The 21,643-nt window shown below is 42.5% G+C and overlaps 1 protein-coding gene across 3 annotated transcripts in view; it reads left to right on the forward strand.

Moving 5' to 3' along the window:
• The first annotated feature begins 9,179 nt into the window (after nt 1-9,179).
• twz (BTB/POZ domain-containing protein twz) overlaps nt 9,180-21,643 on the forward strand; it is a 31,677-nt gene continuing 19,213 nt past the window's right edge. For 2 of the 3 annotated variants that reach the window (XM_043430586.1, XM_043430585.1), the window contains exon 1: nt 9,180-9,582. Coding sequence is in view for 1 of the 3 variants with exons in the window: in XM_043430584.1 (XP_043286519.1) it covers nt 14,014-14,138 (125 nt within the window). In the remaining 2 variants the exon portion in view is untranslated. Of the gene's footprint in view, nt 9,583-13,962; nt 14,139-21,643 lie in introns of those variants that run through there. The other variant, XM_043430584.1, reaches the window with a different exon arrangement.

The following is a 21,643-nucleotide window of genomic DNA, read 5'->3' on the forward strand; positions in this document are numbered from 1 at the left end:
ACATACAAACACGGAGAGACTTTTATACAAAAAATTACCATGTTTTTATAGTAACGTCGGGCCATGTCGATATTAGAATAATAATCGATGCAGAAATGTGTCAAATGATGCAAAAGTTCGGGGAACCATTAGCGCAGTTGTTTAAAAGTCTACAAAAAAATGTTATGCTTAATTCTGTTTTCATTTATACAACCAATGTTTTGTTGTAAATAAAAATCATATATGCAATGTTCTCGTATTTGAACAACAACAAAATAGCATCAGTCTACGAACTAATCTGAAGTGTGCCCGAATGGTTGTCTCGTGTTTGCTGGTTCGCTGTCATGAAAACCGCTTGAAACCAAATCATTAATTCGTTGCACAACTTGGAGACTGACTGGAGTTGTTCGGTTCTCGTAATCGCAATTATTGTATCATAAACCGCAGTGCTTTTATTAAGTCCATCACTTGAATTGTCTTCAAACGATCTGCAACCTTGGGACGGTTAACCGTGTTCAGCCGAAGCTGAATCATGGGCAGTCAATTTGTTCATCGTAACTAAAGTGAAAATTCTCCATAAACGTTCGTACAAGCATTTCGGACGAAAAATTTGTAGAAACCAGCTCATCACCGTGAAACGGACAAAACGCAGTCCGTGCGGGCGCAGTCGCGAGTTAAAGAAAGTAGGTAAATGTTGTCAAGACAATAGCAGATTATTGAGATCGGCGATAGCAGGGGGCGCGACAGTCGTAGCCCGTTCGATAGAACACGAAAGATCTTAGGTTCGCGTTGTCAGAGTAAAATCGTTCCTGGCACTTTGCGCACTCTCGTATTCCCGGAGTGCATGACACACAGTACATAACACATAATGGAGAATTCTCGCGAAAACGTCCATTGTATTGAAACAATCCATCGCACCTTGGCTCGATGCATAAGTATATGCGTTGATGCCTGGTATATGTAAAGTGTGTAGTCGGAGAGATGACTACAAGCATATATATACGAAGCCGGGCTCTCCGGGTTCCATCGTGAGGGGATCGTGTCGGTATAGCCCAGAGTGTATACCACACACTCCGGAGCATGGTTGCATTGCAATGAATGCGAAGTGTACCTGAGGCAATCCCCTAATTGCAGTGAGAGGCGGGCGGCGGCGAGTGCACTGGAGAGAAGAGTAGGAGGAGGCGCACGGCCGAGGGGACCAGCGGCCACGAGCTCTATCTGCTTTCTCTCTTCTCCGCTCTTTCTTCTCTGTCGCACACCCATGCTCTTATAATCCATTCTTTTTTTCATTCCCGTCTCTCTTCCTTTCTAATACTGTTTTCCTCTCCCTCGCTCAGGTGCGCAATTTCATCTCGCTTCTCCTTATTCTGCCTTCTTTCTCTCACTTTGTCTCCGCGCGTTTATACCACGCTTAGTTTCTTTCTTCCCTTCCTCCTTTCGGTCTTGCTCTCGTCATCGTCTTGTCCTGCACCATCCACGTCGTCGCGTCACGTCTTTCTCCTTCTCCCATGCTTGTCCGTCCCTCTTTTCCCTGTGTGCATGTGGATATCTCTTTGGAACACCACCGAGAGAGCAAGCGCTCCGAGGCTTCTCTCTTTCTCACTATCTCTCATTCTCTCACTTCACGTCCCATAATGCACTCTCCGCGTGCTCTCTCTCTCTCTCTCTCTCTCTCTCACGTGCACATATGCCTGAGCGCACACACGTACGTGCACCGCTCAGAGATGCAAAACGCGCGCTCTAAAGCGAGCGGTACGATATCCTTCCGCGGTCGTACAGCCTCAGCGTGCTCCACGGAACTGCCTGGGCCGGCGAACGCCCCCGCGAGCCCTGGGCCATGTACTACCTCCGCTCCGGCTAGATCATAGTTGCCACAATACACATGTTTATATTTATGTGTCTTGTACATAAGGATTGAAGTGTGGCAGCAGCCAAAGCGAAACGTCTATATCTATAGGTCCACGCGTGTATGCTGAACGATTTAAGACAACATGAGAGCGGAGCTTCGAGCACGATTTCACGAGCCGCCCCGGGGAGCCTTTTGTCTATAAGTAGACTTTACGCTGGGCGCATAATCCTGCGGAGACAGAAGAAAAATACGCTCCGCGAGCGAGAAACGGACTCACGAAAACGCGGCGGAGGAAAACTTTGGCTGAATTTGAGGCCGATTACCCTGCGAACGTATTTCGATTTTTCGCATATAACGAAGTTCCTCGACCGCGCGCCAGAACCAGAAGATTCACCTCGCCCGAGTTCCAAAACGCCTCGCGATCATCCCCGGCGTACACAAACGCGATTTTTCACGCGGAAAGATTCATTGCCACGCTGCATTACCGTCTAATGAAAACGGAATAAATCTCAAAGGATTTCCTGGGCCCACCAATATATCTCCCTGTAAATCTTCCCCCATATATTTTCCCAAGGAACTATCCTTCGAGGGAGACTAACAACGGAGAGTTTTGAAGCGCGAAAGATCAAGAGGATGAGGAAGAAATAGAGAATCTCGGTTGAAATACCTAATAAGCATTATCGAGCTCTCTCTCAAAGATCATATACGTCTATACAGACGCAAGGGGAATCGTGTACAAGGTGGGAGTTTCGGCCTGGAGCGCGTCCCACGGCCATCTATGGGATCTGCCTGCGTTTCTCAGGCACATAGACTCCGTCGACGGGTCCACGAAACGCAGTGAGAGCGAGAGAGAGCGAAGTAGAAACGAAGAAAGGAAGAAACATACCGCAGGAGATCGAACGAACACGAGTCAGCCGAACAACTACAAATATAGCTACACTAGAGAGCTGCATGCGTTTATATGTGCATGCAAACACACGCGCATCCATCTACTCACGTACGTGTGTGAGTGTGTGCCTCTTATGTAAGAGCGCACGGGAAAGAGAGGCCTTAAGGCTCTCGGGATATATCCTCAGCCGAGCGAGAGCGAGTGCGGTCTCTTCTCAAAATGATTCACAGCCTCCGGTAATTTACATTCGCTTGCGTGGGTGCCCGAGCCGATCGCGGAGCGTTATTCCGAGCTCTTGCTGGACTACACGAGCGCACAAGACGCGCCGATCTTTTATTTATTTTCTCTTTTCTTACATGTGCAGCCCTCCGATCTGCTTTTACGGATTCTTATATTATATATGAGATTCTGCTGCGCCTTCGTCGCGCGCATGCGCGCTCGAGTTCTTGTCAAAATTTACACATTCCTGGCATTCCTGGATTTTGGGGAAAATGCTCGACTCGTTTTGAAAACTAAACGAAATTTCGTTCCACCAAACCACGATTTATGATAACTCAGCTCCCCGCCCTCGTTCCAACTTTTGAAAGTTGTGAATTAACGGAAAGAAAATTCGAAGGATTTTTCGAGTGACTCCCGAGACCAGTGCGACGAAAAGCCTTCGAAAAGCGTCGCCGTAATTTTTCGCGCAGATCGCTTCTCTCGATCCACCGTCAGTACATTTGACCGATGCCTTGCAACGTGATCGACCCCGTGTGCGGAATTGCCCATAAATATGCTCCACATGAAAAAGGTTAAACGTACACCCACTACGGGTCAAGTGAGAAGCAGCCTGAACAAATTTACCACAGAGAAAGCGTTGGAATTCTCAAGTGTTGCGTATATCGCCGTTATTATTGCTATTATTTCTGTTATTAGTTCCGTAAGTAATAAATCTCATGGGTTATAATATCATTCAACGAAAAGTGGCAAGGACCGTCTCTAACGAGGTGAAAAAACTGGGGACCAAAGTGCAGGAGTTTGCCTGCTAACCGAAGCAAGTTTTGCGCCTTACGATGGAGAATTTATCAAGTATTAGTTTTCGACGGGAGATTTGATAAAGAAGAAAAATGGGCACGAGAAGATTTCATTGAAATTTTATTGAAAAAACAACACTCGGAGATTCCGCACTTTTTCGATCAAAGTTTTAAGAGGGTCCTGCTTCAGTAATGCAAAAAAATCTATTGTTTTCGGGAACGTTTTTAGGATAGACGGAATAACGAACTTTTCGATGTAGTTTCAAGGATATTTAAAAAGTGCAAAAACATTTTCGTACATTTTCCTTCCACACGAACCTATAAAAACCTGGAAATATTGCGAAATTCTATATTTTTGGCGAGTTTGAACAAAAATGCTTCTGAAGAAGAAAAATAGCACTTCAACGTGCTGTAAATATAGAATTTCTCAATTTTTTCAGGTTTTTGGAAAAAAAATTGGAATTTTCGTTGCAGACGATAATTATAATCTCCAGATTGTACATAGCTGAGAAATTTCGACGGTCAGACCTTGCGCATAAACCAAGTTCAAATTAATATTTCTCACATTAAAAAAACGTTTTCGTACTTTTGAAATATCCTTGGAAGTATACCGAAGAGTTCGCTATGATAAGTTATTTCGATCCATCCTAAAACATTCCCAAAAGTCGATTTTTTGACTATTTAAAGCAGGACCCCCTTAATTCTTGGGCTGGAGTGTTTGCTGAATTCCGTAATTGGTTTAATTCATTTCCATCACTCCGGTCTTATTATTCGACTGTTTCGTTCTCATAGACTTCCTTCGTGTCAGAAAAAACCGTTTTTTTTACGTGCAAATAATGTTAATGGTTGCGAAAGTTTGCTGTTCAGCATTATTTAATTGTGAAGATCGAAATCACCGAAATGGAGGTTCGAGTGTTGGAACGAAAGAGTGTAAAGAAAGAAAGTGGACGCAGGAAGCGGAAAACCTCGATTTACATCGAATAGGTATGCAATTACTGCACCCCTCCTTAACTCCATCGTAACAAGATCCGGGATATTGTGAGAAACGAAACCATCATCCGTCAATATTCTCGAAATAGTACGATATAACGATTCACAGTGTGTTTACACGTTTCCATAAAAAATTCCATTCGAAAACGACCTAGAAAGCTGTTTTATTAAAAACATTTTTAAACTCAAACTATCGATACGAATTCTCAGGTAAATATCAATTTAAAAATCGTCCAAAACTCCAATAGTTTCAAAAAAAAAATAAAGATAAAAAAAATTATTTCGTTCGACGTGTTATCGTTCAAATTGCTGTTTAAACTACTATATCGATTTCTTGTCCAGCGATATGTGAATTTTATCCCAAAATAGCAACCCAATTTTCGACGAATTCTTTCCCATTTTTGTCTTGAAATTGAAATTAGAATAAATAAGCCGTTAAAATCGATTCGAAGATCGCTAACGAATTTTCCAGCTCAATTTCGTCTCTGTCGAAAATCATCGAGTCGAAATTTCATTCTCAGCACGAAATCGACCATATGGGATACCGGAGATCGAAAGACTGTCAGTCTCTCGCGTGTATACGAGAAGCGAAGCAGCGATAGCTGTTAATTAAGGCTGCTGGGATCGTGATGAACAGGAGATAAATAGTTGGTGCGCTGGGGTGAGAAAGAGAAGAGCCCCCTCGTGTTAAACAATGTAAGCGCTCCTCCACCATATTGGGGCAGTTTGTTTCGCAAGAACAAGATTTGACGAGGGGACAAAGGCTCTCGATTGAATGGGTACGCCGTGGATCGAGTATTAAGTGTCGGGAGAGGGCTAACTTCATGAAATGAGGCAATCCAAAGCTGTGGAGTAAAAATATTTTCTACTTTCCCAAAAAAGAGAAAAAAAAACGCTCGATTTTTTGCCTGACCCACAATACGAAAGCATGCACAATTAAAATGATCGAATGGAGTTGAAAAGAAGTTAAAAATAAGAAACCCAGCAGGAAAAACAAAGACTTTCCAGTGCTCCCAAAGCGACCGGAATCAGCAAGGAATTATTGGAAAAATGCGCGAGTTCATACGAGCAGCTACCCACCGAGGTGGAACATATCGTTAAAGTGGATTTGAGCTTACGAAACATTTCACGTATGTAACGAATCTCTGTCGATCTGTCTCCCTTTCCCGTGTGTTTTTCTGATGCAGGGATTTTATTGGCATGCAGAGGCTCGTTAAAGTCCGAGCAGAGACAGCCGACATGAAAGCCAGTTAGACAGAACGCACACGTATAGTAAACGAGGTGATCGTAGTGATAGGAAAGAGGATTTGCAAGATGCATGCAGCTTCTTTCTTTTCTTGCTGCATGGGATTCGTGATCAGATAAAATTCAATGGCGTATGTAAGTCGTATACGAAGCAGCCGGTGCAATGAGACTCTTCGTGTTCCTGTCTTTTGCCTCCTTTTTACTTTCCCACTGCATACCTCGTAACCTTTATTCTCGAAAATATTGTCTCTCGAAATCGACAGAAACGAATGAGACAAAAATAAGGATTCTCAGGCCTGGGGGCCAAAGACAACATCGCCCTTCCGAGGGATGCTGGTCAACGCAGAACTTCAAAGACTTCTCATTCGCGACTCTTCCAACACAGTGCGGGATGCCTCGCTCTCTGCTGGCCTCACTCGAACCTTCAGTTTTTCAACGTAATGATATACATGCACACCAGCAAGCAGCCCTGCGTTGTATGTACATTATGCACAAGTACGAATAAAGAGCAGCGAGGGAAGCTCCTCGCCCTAAAATATATGTGGAGCCCAGAGGGCGAAACTCTTGGACACAGCCTCGTTATGGCCGAGCAAAGGGAAAATGCCTCGGGTCGAATTTCAGCTTGGAAGGTTATATAACGTTGGCGAACGAGAGGCTGGACGCCTCTGATACTTGAACACTCATTGTTACTCGCTTCTATCGGAGTTGAAGAAATGGACCAAAATCTCGACTCCGCATCCTCGTTGACATTGAATCAAGCCCCTGCGACGAGGCTCCGTAAATTGAGGGCAGCGATTACGGAATGACCAGCAATGCGCGGGCGATTCGATCCGGAAGATTTTCCTGCTCCGATGTTCCCAGGATTCCGGAGCTTTTGTGAATTTCCGTACACATACGAAAAACCTCGAATTCATCTCTGAGCTCACGAATTCGTCGTTCCAAGCGAACGCTCCACGCAGCCCAGACCAATAGCAGCCTCGAAGCGAAGTGGAAATAGAACGGAGTCCCAGGACGAAGACGAACCGACGTCGCGCAGGATATAAACGTGGTGCGGATGCATGCACACATGTCACTTTATCCCTGACGAAGTTGGGCCGCTTACGTATGCGAGGCGGTGTTCCCGAAGCCGCCGGGAAGCGGTGGGCGCACTCCTCGTCCCTTTCTTCATCGGTTTGGCCAAGTGCGCCCGAGGCACTCTCGAAACGATGTTGTCGGCCGTGGCCGTTTTAACCCTCGGGGGCGCTTACCACCTCTATCTCGGATGTGCGACAGGGACACCGAAACCAAAAGGGGGGAAGCAGGGCCGAGAGCGAGTGGGAAAATCGAGTGAGAAATAAAGGACGAACGCAGAGCAGGAAACGAGCGAGCGAAGGAGAACGCGGCGCAGAGAAAAATAAGGAACGGAGAGTCCAAGGGATTGGATCTTTGATGGCCTCTCCCTCTGTATTGGAGCTCGCCCCCCAGAGCAGAGCTCCCTCTCTCTCTCTTCTCTCTTCTTCTTCTCGTCCTCTCCCACAAACGTGCCCCATTATTCTCGATGCCCCATGGCCAGTGCTCTGTATCGGCGGAGTACCAACAGAACTTGCTTGTACTTTACGACGGTACCCCGGGCCCTTATCTTCTTATTCGTCTCCTTCCTCCTCTTCTTTTCCCTTTTCTTCTCCTCAGCTCTCATCTTCCTCTCGAAGCCCCGTGCTTATTCTTATTTATTCCGATTACTCCTGTCGTATATTCTTCCACTCGAAACGACAGTCGTCGCTTGCTCGGTCCGATCACTCGCCTCCTCGGATCAAGACCCACGTTTTGGGACCATCCCTTTTTATAAAGTAAGGTTGTGACGCGTGAATTAGCTCTTCGCATTGTCATCGCTTTTCCGCGATTTCGATTGGTTCTTGAAACACGAGCATTGTGGGGCTAAATTCATTAGAAAAAAAAAACAACGTTCATCCGTCCTGTCGAAATAACAGCTTGGAATTCAAGCCATATTTGACACTTTGTCGATATCGTTTTGCTCGACTCGATTTCTCGAAAATTCTTCGAATTGGACATTCTTTCAATAGTTGTTCAGTAGTTATTAATGAATTGAATTATTAAAGGTAAATGAATTTCTTTAAAAAATCAGGTTTTTGACAGGTTTTTAATCGAGGATCGAAACGCCTTTTCTGTTGCTACGGACAATGCGACGATCCGCGATATTCTTCGAACTTTCTAAAAAGTAGAAATTCGGATAGGAAACTCGTCAAATTAAACGTTATTTCGAAGTCCTTGAAACGACGATACTGCCACAAGTGTTTGCCGACTTTCTAGCCGCATTTCTCTCAAGTTTTGTCGAAATTTTGCGAAATGGATCGAATAACTTTATTTGCGACATTTAACCCTTAGTGTGCATCTGGGGTCAGGCTGACCCCAATATTTTTTTCTCACATAGCCACTTCATACTCTAAAATAAATACACTTTTTGGAACGGTTGCAAAGTGGAATATTTTTCCCTTAAAGCATGGACCCTTGTCTGTAAAACTCTGTAAGGATTTTTTTCAAAACTCAAAATTTAATTTTTTACGAGAGATTTAACCGAAAAAGTGCTTTTTACGGGCACTATCAACTTTGAGCACGTTTTTGAACAATGAAAAAAGATTTTTTTCAAAATCCGACTTTGCAGCCTTAAAGTTGGATAAATTCACTGCAAAAAGTGACTAAACCTTTTATTCCGAAAAGCGCATAGTTACCGAGATATTCGATGTCAAAAATGACCTGGGGTCAAAGTGACCCCATGTGCACGAAATGTCTCGCTGTGAAGGTGTGCACACCAAGGGTTAAAAGTGGAGATTGAAGAAAAAAATGTACTTGACGAATTGCCAATCCGATGAATTCGCTCTCGGCTTACTAATTTTCCATAAATTTATATTCAGCTTTTCTGAAATGCTATTGTAAATCTGATGAAAAAGCTGGTTTGAATGTCCAGTCGGAGTATCGGAGTAACAAACTAAAGAATTCGAAACTTGCACCACTTGCGAATTGAGAAAGAGAGAGAGAGAGAGAGAGAGAGAGAGAGAGAGAGAGAGAGAGAGAGAGAGAGAGAGAGAGAAAGGGAACGAGAGAAGGAAGAGAGGGAAAGAGCGAACGAAAACTCGAAGTGTGACGGAGAGAGGGCTGGCGAGGTGCGCGACGCGTATTGGCCATAGAAACATCGTGGGGAGCTCAGTGGCCGCAAGACGTTCGTGGTGCGCGGATCGTGTGCTTATCGGAGCCACGTGTTCGAAGTTCGTCAACCCACGTGCGTTCGCAGTCCGCACGATCAATTGCCAGCGATCGATTCGATGGTTTTTACGCTCGAGAGAACTGAAGCTGTGTGTTGCGATTGATGATAAAAGAATAAAATTGATTGACTGAAAAACCCGACTGAAAATTCCTCAATTTTCAACGTTTTTCGTATCGCGAATCTTTGCCCAACTTTGATCCAGTGTTTGACTGCTTGCGAGGAAAATAAAATCTGGAGGAAGCCGGAAACCGGTATTTTTGACGAAATTTTTACTCAACAGCTTCACCATATCTGGATTTTCTTCTACCCCCGTTGATCTACGTAAGATCGTCAACCTGGAGCCCGCGTGTCAAAAACGGTGAGTCTTTCCAGCGATAAACCGAGCGATTTTGCCATGATCGAGTTTTGGCAAAACTTCTGCGGAGCTCGATGGTAAACGACGAAATTTGTGAGCTTTAAAAACCGATGATTTTGCCAGGACGACGACGGCTAACCAGAAAGTCTGCCAGTTATCTCACTAACGCGTCAGTGGAAATTTTATGGACGAAAACAAAATTTCTAAACATCGGCACTTTTTATTCGATAGCTTTGCACTTCCGAGTTATTGATTACCGCCTTAAAAACAACGCTCCATCCTCTTCTACGGAGGGTGAAGAAACAGGAGTCATTTTGTCGAGAAACGTAATTACATACTACGAGAATAATATTGTGGACAGTAGTTCAGGCATTACAAAGGTGAAAGAATAATTAGCGAAACCGCGCCACGTGCCTGACTTGGTTAGTCAGAGATTTATTACGTGGTTGCTCCAGCGCCTTGGTTAGCGACTACAAAAAAATGCACACCGCTTGTGCTGCATCTCCTCGTGGTCGTCGTACCTTCGGCCTGTCAACTCCCACAGTCCTTTATTCAATTGTAAGAACACTCTTATGCATGTGTGCAAGCACGTCTGTGCAGATAAATATAAAAGCGTGAAAATCGTCAGGTGAGTTATGACCTGACGTTCGCGAACGATCTACGTTGTTTTCTTATCGTCAGGATATACAGGATCTCGTTACGCGGACACAGAAAAGCGTGTTTTTGGTCATGTTTTCGTGCCTGTTTACATATTTTTATTTAAGGTAGATCATGCCCGAAGGATCGTATTTTATGGGTGTCAAATTGGGTCGATTTTTACTTCCTAATTAAAGATATAATCACTTTAAATTAATGTCGGAGTTATTCATTCGAAATTGTAAATACATTTGTTCAACTTATCTTTTGGCGAATGAAACTACAAGCCATTTATTAATCGGGGCTCCATCACTGGCCGTACCCCAAATTTCATTCGTCCCTGGCGAAAATACTGTGGTTTTTTATGTAAATAAAGGCATTAGAGATCGCAAAGGGAAAACACAATGAAAATGGATTAAGGAGGGTGGCTACATTCGTCAAAATCATAAGAAATTGATGAAATTTGGTGATAATGTTCTTCAACATCGAGTGCGATTCGAAATTTTCTTCTGCTTAGTTATCGCAGATTTCTTATGCCCGGAATGTATACCTATATATATGGAAACGCTATGCTTATACACGTGAACTTTAGTGATCAATTACTCGATAACTGCACAGAAGAGAAATCTTAAAAAATTATATTGTCAAATTTGGCATTAAAGAATATGTTCACCAAATTTCATAAAATTCTTATCATTTTGAAATTTTTAATGTATATTTAACATGGTTTAGCATGGCAACATTGTATCGTCGCTGGCCACCCTCCTTAAGAAATAAGTATTAATAAAAAGACAGAAGGCTATGACAGGAATGAGCCAAGCCAAGAGAAAACAAAATGCCGAAATAAGCAAATTTGAGGTTGCACGAGTGCTCATTACCAATTTCGTTCAATCTTCAACGTAATATATATTTTTATTACTAGTAAGACGATCTCCTCGAATTTTTTTCCAAACCTTCATTATATACTTCATTGTTATTGTGTACTTTTTCATAAAATTTGTAAGAAACGTTCATTCGTTATATGGAAAGATAAACGATTTTTCATGTACAGTCACTATACTCTTGTGTATTTTTCTTCACATTTAAATACGTTTATCTCAATAACCAATAAGCCGAACAGTTTAAAATTCGATATGGGTGTCAGTCGATTTGAACTTTGTGTAAATTTCAAGACTTCCTTAAGGAAATCGTTTCGGGCATGAAGTATCTTTGAAAAAATGGAGTTTTCGAAAAAACGATGAAAAATACGATAATTTCGATTTTTAAAACAAACTCGTTCATTGTAACGAATTTGTGTTTGACTTTCCTAAAGATCGATTCGGTTTTTTCCATTTTTAAACGGGCTCATATTCCTGTCAATCTCAGAGCAATAGATCATGGCCACCGTTTGGAAAGATTCAAGGTCGAAACTCGCTTCAACGAATATTTAATTGATCTAGTAAAGTTCAAGTATAGCCTGAGAGAATTTTTGAAAAATTCTCACCAAATGCGTCGCGTCAAATACTTGGGAAAGTTCACGCGATTTTAATCACAAAATTCTTGCGTTTAATATCGCGCCGTATATTCCATCGATTTTCTCATCACAATTGCAATCTTCTGATTGCTGATCAAAGCGCTGGCACATTAATATTCCATTGTTTCGCGACACACCTCGACGATTTTCAATTGAAAATACGTTAGATCGAAACTCACGTTCGTACGACGAGAATATGACGCGATATAAATTACCATTCAACGATTTATCCAACGACTTTCACGCTCTTTCATCCACGCACACGAAAACAACTCTCCTGTGTGAATTTCCCAACTTTCACGCAAAATCCAAAAGCCCCAACGAGAATCGAGTTGCACTGCACTACACAAAATCAAGTGAAACATCCCTCGACGAGTGCACAGATCTTCAGACTTTGTTTTCTACGACTGCAAACACTGTCAATTCTCATTTAAACTCAATATTTTTAGGATTTATTCCTAAAAGCCTTGCGGATATAGGAATGAAAAAATAACGATTAATATCATTTGAAATGGATGAAAAAAAAAAAAAAAAAAAACAGTTAAAAAAAATGACGCTGAAGTTTCCAACGTTGGACTCCAACGAAATGATCTTAAAAAACTCTCAAATAGTTCCAGTAAATCTCCAATTTTGTTCCCTGCCGAATTTCCAATTCGTAATTTTTCAAGCCACATCAATAATTCGTTAAATAAAAAAATAATGAATTATAAATATTTTTTTCGTTCATTTCGTTGAACTCCAACGTTGCAAACTTCAGCTTCGTTAAAAAGAAACAAAAAAATCGACTGCCCTGAACGACTCAAAACCGATGGAAATTCCTCGACTCTTGTCCCTCCCTTTTGTAAAAAGAAGGTTTCGCACGTGTTTACAAACCCGTTGATTCGCCGTTGGTTTCCCAGTAGCGAGGAATAGCAGCAACGAAACTTCTCTCCGCGTTTTAAACGCTCTTATAGCGAGCACCGAAGCAAATCGGTGATCCATGAAATCAGAGCGAGAAGAAAATGTTCTAGTTTCGCTGGTATTAGAAGTAAACACTTCTGTGAGCTGTTTAACTTTCCTGCTAGCTGCGGAGCGAGGCATATCCTCGTGCCTTTTATCTCGGATAATTACAAGTTGCTGAGATCCAAGAGGAAAAACAAGGAAATATGGGCAAGCGGAAACGCGATCGTAGATTCTACGAGGCCTAAGCGCGCGGTCCTGTTTGGGACTCTTTATACGCTCGATAATTATGACAATGTTTTTAAGCTCCGCCTCTGATATTCGTGGCACACAAAAAGTCTGGGTACGCTTGAAATCGGATTCAAATGATTCCGGAGGCTGTCGCGATTAATTCTTTCAACGAAACATTCAATTGTTTTTCATTTGGAAGCTGCCGTCCAAGATTTTTCCTCTCAGAAACGATTTTACATTCTTGACCGAGATAAATAAAAGCGTGAAATGTAAACATAAATCCGTAAACAGTGGGTAAAAATAGTCTTTTAATTATCCTGAGAAAAGAAGCATTTTTTTCAATCCTCGAATAATCGATGAAAGAAACATCGCAAATGCGGGCCTTTCTCATTTCCCCTTCGAAGTCTCTCTTAAGACCCAGTCGGCTCACATTTCCCAGGAATTTTTCGGCACCGGTGAATAATAAAGATTTAAGGAAAGTTGGGAAGAGCGTCATTAACAAAAGGCCACTAATGGATTTTTACAAGGTGAAAACACATTTTTTCGACTCGGCCGGATAACGGAAGGAGGGAGAAGCTTGGCAAGCAACATCCGCGTAGTACGTTCCGTGCAGGTACATCCTGCAAAGAGATGATGGCAGAGATGAAGCGACAGGGAGAAGGCGGAGGTGTGGAACGGAAGCGCAGAATGAGAAGGGAGCGAGAGAGAGAGAGAGGCGCAGAGGTAGACGAGTTTGTTGAATCGGGAACGAGAAAAAGAGGACGGAGGTTTTTCCTCCATTCCTCTTCAGGGGTCGTGGAGAATGGCTGGAAAGGAAGAAGGGAAAATGGTACATGAAATGGAGAACACGACGTCGAGCGGAAAGGAAGCGAGAGAGAGAGAGAGTTGGGGGAGAGCTTGGTGGAAAAGCGCCCGGAGGTGAACGCCAGTGGCTAAAAAGCGCTATCCTCTCTGCGCAGTTGCCGTAATTAGCACCGAGAGCCTGGAGCACATTGAGCCCTGAGGGCGATGCCAGTGTACCAGTATTTCTCTCTCGTTTCCTCGCCGCTCCGTTCGGCCTTTCCCTCTCTCGAGCTCTTTCGTTTTCTCGGCCGTATATCGTACCGAAATTATTCATGAGGAGTGAAAAAGGGTCTGTGCAGAGGAGCCAGGCCACAACAGCGACACAATTTTTTCCCGTCGAGCACAAAGACGTTGCAGCACCGACCAACATCCGTACACGAACACAAACGCATCCAAGGTCTGTATAGACTACTCGAATCTTTATTTTTAGGCCTGGAGCACCGCGACCACCAGATTGTACTCGACGAATCATAAAATCATCCAATCAACAAATCTTGCGATATTGATTAAAACGGCTCACGTGCATGTGAATTATTGCACCCAAGTGATTCCAGTTATTCAAGATGTGCTCACTGAATCGTCAACGTTGCACGATCCAACATTTTAATAACCTTTTACTCGGCGAATCGCAGATGCAGAAAGCCTGATGCAACGTCTCCGCATAAAATGTGCAATGTCTCCTTGGAATTTTGTTTCACGAACGAGGAAACAACAAAATATCGCGGACAAATGTCACAGCAGACGGTGCATCACCACTAAATTATTTTGGTCGAGGTAAAGAATTTTGAACGATTCATCTCGAAGCCAGAAAACAAACTCAGTAAAAAAAAGAAGCACACTTTGTGCGACGTGTGATATTTAGTCTCAGTTATTTTTGATCGCGTGAGATTTTGTGTGGGCGATTTTTTGATGTGTCATGTTTTGTCGTGGTGGTATATCGTCTGTGACATTCAGACGTGCTACGTCAGTAAACTGATGCGGGGAGGGACTTGCCAATGCGTAACAAACTCACTTTAACCATCGCTGAGTTCCAGGCTCGAAAATCCTCAGTCGATTAACAACATCGAGGTATCGAAAACTCTTTGGTTCGTCAGGTAAAGCGTGCAGTGGTTCGCGCAACCGAAGCATTCGATGGATCGTCACAGCCACGATGAAAATCACGAACGTATGGAATTTCTATGTACAACAATCGTTCCCGCGTGTATATACAGATCGTGGCATCACATAGCGGCTCGGCTATAGGTTTATTTCTTCGTCTCCGCGTTCGGGTGGTGCCCGAGGCTCGAGACTTTGTTGAACCAAGGGCAGATGGAAGTACCGAGTATATAGAGAATGAGGAATCATGGTGAAGGTTGGCAACGGGAAGTGCGGGCATAAAGCAGCGAGAAAGAGAGAGAGGGAGGGAGAGGACGCGTAGCCCGGAGCTTTTTAGCCGTGGGCAAGTCGGACGAGCTCTGCAGCTCTGCCCGTAATTAGAACAGATCGCCCGAAGAGCCTTTGCTCGAGCAGGCTTCGGGCCAACAAGTCTCCAGTCGACCGAAATTATTCATGAACCGAATAGAACGCGATCTCGTTTTCGCTATCGCCAAACTCTGTACATCCATCCACGTGTATATATGTATAAGCCCAGCGATGTATAGACGGTATTGGCACCTTAACCGGGGGCCAAATTTTCCGGCAAATATTTTGTTTCGCTTAACGAATCTACCCGACCCGACCCAAATCAACGGAAACGCCTGTTCCTCTCTCCTGCAGCTCTTCCCAACGCGCACCATTGAGAGCGGACCAGCTTTTCCTGTGTGCGGCTTGTCAGAACACACACATGCGCGCGCGCGCGTGTGTGTGTGTGTGTGTGTGCTGTTCGAGCGAAGCATCATAAACACGCAACTCTCATATGGTTTTATCACGTTGCCTGCAAACGTCAGATAATTATAAAGGTCATTTTCATTTGATGAAAAAGCTAGAAAATTTGTTGCCTGGATCGCAACGAATCCGGCACTCCGGGGGAATCATCGCGCGGTGTTTCAGAATCGCCAGGTTGAAAGAGTCCTTAAAAATCTGAAAGTCTGAACTCGCCAGAGGGCTCAGGACTTTGGTTTTAGGAGGAAAAAACAGTTTCGTGTGATTCTCCTTGTTTTGACTTGATTGGAATGACTTCGACGAGATCAACATGGCAAAGTTGGTCGAAGTGGCTCCGATGATACGCGATTTGTTAGCAGCTGAAACGAAGACCGCTTTTCTCGATTTCGGAGTAGGTTTCTAGGTTTTTATGTGCACGAGATGTGTCCAGCAAGGATTAAGGTAGGGGCGGGGGGGTCGATGTAAGATCACGGACCAATCGTGTTTTTCTCGCTCCTTTCTCTTTCCTTCTTTCTCCCTCTTTGTCACTCAGTTTTTCTTCTTATATTCTCGGACTATCGGTCAGAATTTCCGTCTCGTGAGTAAGTAGGTGGCTTTAAGTGGTGGGAAATAGCGTGTCGAGGATGAAATGGAGCAAGACATGCATTGGCGCGTGTCGGGAGTGCCTTCTCCTCGCTCCCTGCTCTCTCGCTGCGAGGAAATCGAGAGAGTGTTACAAGCACACACACCGCGCGATGAGGGAAAACGACCGAGAGGCCAAAACAGCCAACTCGCACGGAGCGAGAAAGAAACGGTCACACCACCGAATCGCAGAGAAACAGAGACACAGAGAAAGAAGGAGAGACTAGAGTCCATAAACACGAGATAAATGGGGAGGAAGAGGAAGGGAGGGTGTTACATGGACCGTCGGGCAGGTAGATAGATAGCTTCGCCTGCCTTGTATTCCATACATCAATCCTCGCACTCGTAATATCCCATACCAGCTTGCAATGAAACCAGCAAACACTCCATACTGTTACACTCCTTCGGATTTTCTGTCTCAATATCTACGACGCGATGTTCCCCACATTCGAGATACCTTCATTCGCGTGTTACATCATTGAAAAACGTACGATGCATAAAGCAACATTTTTGCAGACACTTGAGGCCTTTTATACACTTGTGATATGGAGGAAAAAGCGAAATTTCTTTATTAGACTTCAAGTACAATGCATGGAAATTTCATAAAGATTGGAGCGTTAGATTCGTGGCTGTGGGTATAAACGCGATTATCTCAAATTCGTCTTTTTGAAAAATAGCCTTTGCCGTGGACACGATTACTAAAAAACTATTTATCCGATCCATACGATATTTATACCACTTATTTATTGTAATAATAGCAAGACCGTGGACGGAGGATTTCGTATTTTGTGGGAAAACAAAAATTGTGACGAAAAAACTGAGAATCCAGCACCTCAAAACACGATTTTTTTGTTAAAACTGTCGCCACTTTTTTTTAAATCAACATTTTTGCAAATCCTTCGTCCAGGCCCAAGCTATTATTATAATAAATAAGTGGTATAAATTTGGTGTAGATCGGATTAACAGTTTTTTAGTTATCACGTCCACCAGAACTGATGCTCAAAAAAAGGTGCTACTGAAATACACCTGGAGTTCCTCCATTTTGAGAAACTTTTCGATGAAAAAAATCGTAAAAGTACATGACCATACGTACTAATGATATTCGATCACAGTTTTTCGATAAACATTTATTTTCTTGTCGAAAAAAAAATCAAGAAAATCCCGTTTTTTCGCCCTCTGCAAGTGTATACAAGGCCTTAAAATTACACCAGATCAGAATCGATCATCCAGTTAATCAATCGCTTCATCGAAGTATCACACAGAACTTCGCTGCAATAACCATCTACATTAGAAAAAATTAGAAAAATAATTTTTTTTTTCCCATCTCCTCAAAAAACATTCGACTCCCGAGCAACTAAATGCCTCAATACCAGATTTTCGCGTTCGTCACAATTTTTGCTTCGATCTCGAAACTTGGGCTTCTCGACAATAAATCTTGGGACTCGCATTCCTGCACTTCGTTTCCTGCTCGCTCGAGAAGCATCGACAGTCCCCATTCAAATTAAGGAGCACACGCACCGATGTATCGAAACATCGCGCGGTAAATTTTCAATACATACTACGAAATTCTATAATGGCTACGTGCACAAGCATATTATGTACACAGGAGAGAATTTCTGAGGGGATATGTGGCAATGTAACGCCACTAGGCACGAGAGATTTACGTCGCTTTCGTATTTTTGCATGTCGGACACGTGGCTTCGCGCATATCTTTCGTGGACGTACGAACACATGAGTTACTTTCTAACAAGCAGAAGGGCAGGAAGGGACGAATGTGCAGCCCAGAGTTGAGCCTGGTTGCGTCCGTTTGGCTTCTACCTGCCGATCCCGTCGCGTTGTACGCGAGCAAATACTTTTACGTTCGCCTAGACTCGTACGGATATCAAATTCTGTACTTGCATTAACAGCTGCGTTAACTTGCATTAACAGCTGTGATCGGTTCTCCGGCGATGAGATAACGTGGGAAATATTTAAATTAGTCAATGTTTATCGCTCAACGACGCTTCGAATATGTTGAATCGCGTTTTTCTTCTCCGTAGCTTTTCAAACGTATTGTACGTTTTTGGATATAATCGTACACGCTCGTTCCATTCCACGTTTACACAGCAGTTATTATAATGTACTTGTTGCGATAGCGATTAAAATGTATATTTAAAGCAGCTCCCGCGTCCGGGGCCTCCTCGAAGCCCCTGCGAATAATTCACCGTACCTCGGGCCGTGGAAAAAAGTCAAGGGGACCGAAAACCTGCCGGCCAATATTTCGAGCGAGTTGCCGTTATTTTCGATCGGAAATTGGAGCGTCAGAGTGCCGCGCGTTTCGGCATTTTTATTCGTCTTTCATTAATACGTTTTCGGAAGCTCTGAAGCGGTTTGGTGCGAATAATTAGTCACGGTTTTTCGTTTAAATAATAAACAAAAGTTTGTCGAATCGGATGATTTTACGATCGTTTTATACTCTCCGGACACGCGGAGTAACGAAAATCTCAAAATTTCGCTTTCCTCGCACAAAACTTTCGGTCCTTTTAGATTTTGTTTTTTTTCTAAACGGATCGATGAGAATCGAAGTTATTGCGCGCATCGTTCAGAGAAGCGCGTTGCACATTTGTTCTAAACTTTTGTACGACGAAATCGAAACTAAAGAGCACCGGAATGAGCGACCACTCGAGGGCATGCGAGATTTACGATGAGTTCTGACACGCCGCATAAATATGTCCTAAAGATCGTATGCACCTATATAAATACATACTCATAACTTCATGCTTATTGCGAATGCGAAACCAAGCCTATGATTCGGGCGAGACGATGTCGACAAATCACACTTTTTTCTGTGCGAACCGGCCTCCAGGATGCTTAGAAAAGCGGCTGTTCCACTGGGAAAATAAATTCGCTGATTCACCGAACTATTGAGATTCGTTGGATCGTTTAACTCAATCATTTGTTCATTAATATTTCCGACAAAAACATCGTCGAATAAATAAGAGATTATTCTAATCGACAAATGCGATTCGTTCGCCAGGGTTCGTTGATGCAGCAAAATTTTAGTTGAGTCGATGATTCCATTGGTCCCTGCGAAACGAGAAACAGTGAAGGTACAATTTAGCGGAGAGTCGAAAAGAGCTCAAAATTTGGATATGAAAAAAATTCGAATCCTAATTTCCCGCTCAAATTGTGTGTCAACTTGGTGAACACACCCGGCAAATTTCGTGGGCGAAATTAATGAAGAAAATAATGAAGAGGAAGAAACTGAGGTCGCTGGCAATTAAAATGATACTTGCAGAGCTCGCCTGTGCAGCCTCCAAATTCATGGCTTACGAACACTCGTACAAATAAATCCTCGGGAATGGAGGGAGGCATTTCGTGCATAAATAAAGCTGTGCACTTATCCTGGCACATACGGGAACTAACGTTATATCTGCATTCTCATAGATGAGCACATAAAAGCACGTGATATAACGAGGAGAAACATACATTTGCATCCACTGAGAAATTGCCATAAGGAAAGCAAGCGCACACAGCGAAGTCGGTGCGCTCTCGGTTGCACAAGAAAGCAAGGAACGCGATGTCGCAAAATAGTACCATCAGTGAGGAGAGCACGCCGGCAAGATTTACGTCACACGATCTCGTGGGGCCATAAACAATTGCGAATGGGTTAGAATATAGACCGTAGGGAAATAGAGACATGAAAGCAGTGAAATTCAAGATGGAAATGTCCATTCAATTTCGCGATGTTTCATGTTTTATCGACCATGCTTTTTTCGTATTATTAATTTAATAAATTATTCGAGTATTACAGAGTTGATGCAAGTATCGTCGTGATTTCATATTTAAGGTGTTTCATTAGTGCATCGTTATACGATGAGTAATCAGGCTGTGAAGCAAATGCAAATGTGATTGAAATTTCGCTTTCATTCGCCGAGTAAATTCTGGATAAAAACCCATTAAGGGGAATATCAGTGTGACAGGCTGAAAAATGAGGCATTTTTTGGGATTTTTTTTTTAAACGGCTCGATCAAATTACTTGAAATTTTGTGTATTAATTATTGAAGAATACGCTTTATTAAGCAGGGGAGCGGTCGCAAAATGGCGTCTCAAAAAAAGACTCCCTGACGGTTGACAGCATAAGCGCTACAGCAAGCATCTGAAATCAAAATTTCAAAAAGATTATTAAATTATAATAGTATAGCTGTCGCAGCATCGTAGGAAATTTGAAAATTTTGATTAGAAAAAAAATGACGGCCGTTTAAGAAAAATCGAACTTTAGACAAAAATTTTGCATTAAATTTTTAATAAAAAAAGTAAACAATTAAAAAAAACTCTACGATGCGACGATAGCGATAAGTTTTCTGAAGAAAATCCTTTTTTAATGAAGTCGACTGGACAAAACTTGACAGAGTCATGCTGTCAACCAGGTCCAAAAACACGGTTTCGAGAAAAACGCGTTTAAGGCCTTAGGCCACTCTAGAGGCCGAAAAAAAATAGGCTTTTTGGAAATTTTTTTTCAGAAATAACACAAATTAAATCAAGATAACAGAAACGTGATTTTATTATTCATATCAGTGACTGCTTACAATAATTTTTTTGACACGATTTAGTGCAAAATGGCGGCTGTGCAGCGTTTTTGCGATGGCTCAACTTTTCAAGCTGGCCGGACTCATAACTCAGGCAATTTTCAACCGATTAACTTGAAATTTTGAAAATATCTTGAAAAATACATTGTCTATGAAAGTACGTAGGATTTTTGCGATATATTGATTTTTGGCCAAATGGCGCCCTTCTAAGGTGGACAGTGAAGATCTTGAGAAACTTGAGAACTGAAGAATTGTCAGATAATTGTTAATAACGAATGAACTACGCAATATAAAAAAAAAATCCTACGTACTTCCATAGACAATGTATTTTTCAAGATATTTTGAAAATTTCAAGTTAATCGGTTGAAAATTGCCTGAGTTATGAGTCCGGCCAACTTGAAAAGTTGAGCCATCGCAAAAACGCTGCACAGTCGCCATTTTGCACTAAATCGTTTCAAAAAAATTATTGTAAGCAGTCACTGATATGAATAATAAATTACGTTTCTGTTATCTCGATTTAATTCGTAGTATTTCTGAAAAAAAATTTCCAAAAAGCCTATTTTTTTCGGCCTCTAGAGTGGCCTAAGGCCTTAAAGTTTCGAGAGGATAAATTGAATGATGTCACTCCCTGGACCATACAGAAGCTCCTTTACGAAGCTCTTTATTTTCACACTGATATTCCCCTTAATTTAATTAATAGATCTTTCATTTTTACGAATTGAATCCTCTCCGGATGAACGAAGTTCATTTCGAAATTCTTCAAAAAAATGGTATTTTATATTACGATTGAAATTTCGCGTACATTCGGTCAATTTATCGAGATTTTATTGTCCGAAATCGTTTTTATTTTCGA

The sequence above is a fragment of the Venturia canescens genome, chromosome 10 (genome assembly GCF_019457755.1).
Source record: "Venturia canescens isolate UGA chromosome 10, ASM1945775v1, whole genome shotgun sequence".
Taxonomy (NCBI): Eukaryota; Metazoa; Arthropoda; class Insecta; order Hymenoptera; family Ichneumonidae; genus Venturia; species Venturia canescens.